This window comes from Juglans microcarpa x Juglans regia, chromosome 1S (assembly GCF_004785595.1).
Source record: "Juglans microcarpa x Juglans regia isolate MS1-56 chromosome 1S, Jm3101_v1.0, whole genome shotgun sequence".
Classification (NCBI taxonomy): domain Eukaryota; kingdom Viridiplantae; phylum Streptophyta; class Magnoliopsida; order Fagales; family Juglandaceae; genus Juglans; species Juglans microcarpa x Juglans regia.
In genome coordinates this window covers 22185168-22188919 of record NC_054595.1, presented here as the reverse complement: position 1 = coordinate 22188919, position 3752 = coordinate 22185168, and the positions used below count along the sequence as shown (strand labels likewise).

Genomic DNA, 3752 nt, shown 5'->3' with positions numbered 1-3752 from the left:
TATCGTAAGATTATGTTTCTGATCTCTATTTCCATCCCCACCCTTCTCTCTCTCTTCTCTCACTTGGAGATTTGAATGAGTCGGAGATTACCGTTCAATGCTGTGGTTTGGGTTGGCATTCCTTCAGTTGAAGTCAGTATGTGTGTTTTCTTGTTGATGGTAAGAATTGAACTGTCGAACCTCATTCCACTCTTTGAATATTTATATATATATATAAATGTATGTATGTATGACTTTTTTAGTGGATTCAGCGAATCTGCTTAGCCATGGGAAACTTCGACCATTAAAATTGGTAAGATACCGAATTTCAAGTGTTGAGAATAAGCAAAGTATGAAACTCGAAATCTTTAGTTAAAATAATGTAGATAAGTATTAATCTTAATTGACATTATATATTATGATAGGGTGGGAGTACCATGTGTCAGTCTTTTGAGAGTATCTAATGATAACATATTTTGATTATTGGACTTTTATTAAGCAAAGTTAAAGAAGAAGGCACAATTATAGAACCTGACTCAACTCTCTAGATAACGGATTTCTTGGACGAAACTTGTCTTTTGATCATTTTGTTGGTTAATTTTTGGCAAGTGAAAACATATAAACGTTTTAAAATCTTTTGTGAGAAGTGCTCATATTTTTACAAAAATAAATTTATAAATTATTGCTGTTTTAAATATAAAAATATTTACAATCATATTTATCTTATCAAGTCATTGTTCGTTTATAAATATTTTTATAAGATTTAATTGTCAGGCATCTCTTTCGTAAGATTGCTTAGAATATGTTTCCTGATGCTAATTTTTTTTCAATAATGACATATCAAGACAACGAGATAAAATTGTGATGAGAATTCGACTTTTTTTTGTTAGAAAACACTACTTTGCTCTCTTATTTGTACCGCTCTATTTGACCGCTAGGTAAATTTTTTTTTTTTTTTAACTTAGTGATTAAGAAAGTGATTTTAAGTGTATTAGTATATTTTTTTTTAAAAAAAAATATTTAAAATCTATTAAAAAATGTAAATTAAAAAAAAAAAAAAAAAAAAAACGCTGGGCGTACCAAAGAGTGGGGCTACACTCCTTTTTGTTTTGTTTTGTTTTTAAATTCTCTTGAGTTCTCTTTTCTTTTCAAATCGAGAGCAAGGAGACGGTGCGTTTTTGGAACGCATCTGCTATCCGTTATCCAAGGGCGGACAAAAGTCTCTTTCTTCTGGTCGAACAACTTTTGCTCGTTCTCGTCGTCGCAGTTCCATTGGTTTCCTCCAGTCGTCAATATGCAGGTCTCTCTCTCTCTCTCTCTCTCTCTCTCTCCAGTAACTTTCCAACTTCCTGAACCCCTCCGAACTCACAACGGTACAATCAAAACCCTGAACTCCAAACCCTAATTTCCTATCCCTTCTACTCATTCCCCCTTTGCGCCTCAAAACCCTAATATTCTAGCAGTGCTGCTCAGAAAAATCTCAGGGAACATACAATAACGATTCGAGGAGCATGAAATAACGATTCGAAATCTTCTTTATTATCTTTCTCATACGTTTGTTTCGGCGACTGAGAACTCCTCAACCGGATTCCCTTTGTTTGTTTTGAACCTACATCTTCTTGAAATCCACCAAAATTTGTTATATATATTTTTCCATAAATTCTAGTGTTTTACAAATTGGGGGATAAACTATAAAGTAACAAAAATAATTGTCGAATATATATTTGGCTGATTCTCCTCCTCCCCCCCCCCCCCCCCCCCCCCCCCCCCCCCCCCCCCCCCTTCCTCTCAGCTTGTAGGAGTATCATTCCTTGATAATATATGGTGTTCAATGTAACTTGACTTTTATCTTTATTTAATGACTTAAAAAAACTGAAAAGCTTGGTACTTGTAATTGTGCAGGCCAGTGATAGGTTTAATATCAATTCCCAGCTTGAACATCTCCAAGCTAAATATGTCGGTACTGGGCATGCAGATATGAATAGATTGTGAGGCTTGCGTATTCTCTGAAAACCAATATTTTTTCCAGTAATAGTATTTACTCGCTAATTTGTTGTTATTAATTCGTAAATATGTAAATATACACGCTTTGTATGTGTAGTGAATGGGCCGTGAACATTCAACGGGATAGCTATGCATCATACGTTGGCCACAACCCCATACTAGCGTACTTTGCTATTGCAGAAAATGAATCAATTGGAAGAGAGCATTACAACTTCATGCAGGTTTTTTCTTTCTCATTTTTCTGTGTTATCTATGCTTGATATTGCCTGTAAAAGCATTTCTACTCACAAATTTCGGTTTCTTCAAGGTTTTGGTTGGAGGGTATCTTCTTGGGTGCGAGAAAATGGTATAAGAATGGCAGCAAGAATCTATTGCCTTCATTCCATTCATCTCTCTCGTATAGAGGGAATGCAGTTATAGAAGTCTGGAGCTAATAGACAAAGGGAGCGATAACTGATAATGACCTCACCTCATACTTCTAGAAACAACCTCCTAGAAGAAATACATACTAGAACATTCTATTACTCTAACCACCCCCCCGGGAGCATATATGTCAAATAGGCCAAACTTGGAAGAAATGAACTAATTGGTTCGTACGTAAAGATTTTATGAACAGGCCGGTAGGCTGATCTTCACACAAACAGTATAGATATATCTTCACTTAGTATTTTGCCCCAAATGAAATGACAATCTACTTCAATGTGCTTGATTTTCTCATGGAACACAAGGTTGGGAGCAATGTGCAAAACAGTTTGATTATCACAGGCAATTGGAATAAGAGTAGGTGTTGTGAAACCAATATCCTGGAGAATGTGTCATGACCAAGTAAACTTGCTAGCTGTATGACCTATTTCTTAGCGTCTTCACTTGATTAACCACGTTCTGTTTCATTTGCAAGTAGGCTTGAACCTTGAACTTAAAGGAATCCGGTTGCAGTAACTTTCTGTGGTGGCTAAATTTGAGGCTTTGGGGTTGGTTTGATTGGTTAAAAGATGACTGGAGCTAGGGGAAAACTTTCGATGTTTTTAGGGTTTCAAATTGCATGAAAGAAGGGTTTCTGGTCCGAGGAGGCTGGGAAAGGGAATTTCTGTGGGTCATGCCTTCAGCAATAAAAAAGAGATCTTTCTTTTTTTTTTTTTTTTTTTTTTTTTGGTGGGGGGGGGAGAGGCGGGGCTTGAAGTTTACAATGCTACTTCTGAACAATATATTCAGATGACGTGGTTGCCATTAGCTTCTCACATGATCTCCGCATATAAATTCTCAATCCAAAGCCCTAAGTCTGAACCATAGTCACCCACTATATCTTATTTAATTAACTATTCAACAAAATAGTTTTTTCTTACAGTATTTGTCTTGAAGTTGCTATTCTGGTTTTCTATTCAAGCATCTAAGCATTTTTATTTAATAATATTGGATAATGGCTTAATGACTTCTGGAACCTTCCTGATAAATTACGTAATCCCAATTTTTTCCCTGCAGAAAATGCTTTTGCCTTGTGGTCTCCCACCTGAAAGAGAAGATGATTGAGAATTTTCACGTGGACCAAATCTGGAAGATTTCAAACTCTCGATCTGTGCAGGCTGAGAGTTCCCATATTTATTCCCACATTTGTGATATCTATGTGTGTTTTTTGCTTGGAAGAACAATTATTGTTTGTGCAACCAAAGAATGGAGTACTCTCATCAAACTTGTTTATTTGGGCTTTTAAACATCAGTCCTTATTTTGAGGCGTGGACATTTTTAGTATTGATCTGGTTAGTATTGCTTTA

The 3752-nt window shown here is 35.9% G+C and overlaps 1 protein-coding gene across 1 annotated transcript; it reads left to right on the top strand.

Annotated features, from left to right (window-relative positions):
* Nucleotides 1-1121: 1121 nt before the first annotated feature.
* Nucleotides 1122-3752, top strand: LOC121247677 (uncharacterized protein At4g14342-like). Its single transcript, XM_041146082.1, has 4 exons — nucleotides 1122-1279; nucleotides 1882-1967; nucleotides 2081-2204; nucleotides 3463-3752. Exons 1-4 carry the CDS (start codon nucleotides 1274-1276, stop codon nucleotides 3508-3510), a joined length of 264 nt encoding a protein of 87 aa, XP_041002016.1. The 5' UTR covers nucleotides 1122-1273; the 3' UTR covers nucleotides 3511-3752.

What these genes read in the sequence shown, in the direction of transcription:
- LOC121247677 (XM_041146082.1), top strand. An exon ending in CATGCAGATATGAATAGATT is followed by an intron (nt 1,968 to 2,080) that starts GTGAGGCTTGCG and finishes TTGTATGTGTAG; the next exon opens with TGAATGGGCCGTGAACATTC. An exon ending in AGCATTACAACTTCATGCAG is followed by an intron (nt 2,205 to 3,462) that starts GTTTTTTCTTTC and finishes TTTTCCCTGCAG; the next exon opens with AAAATGCTTTTGCCTTGTGG.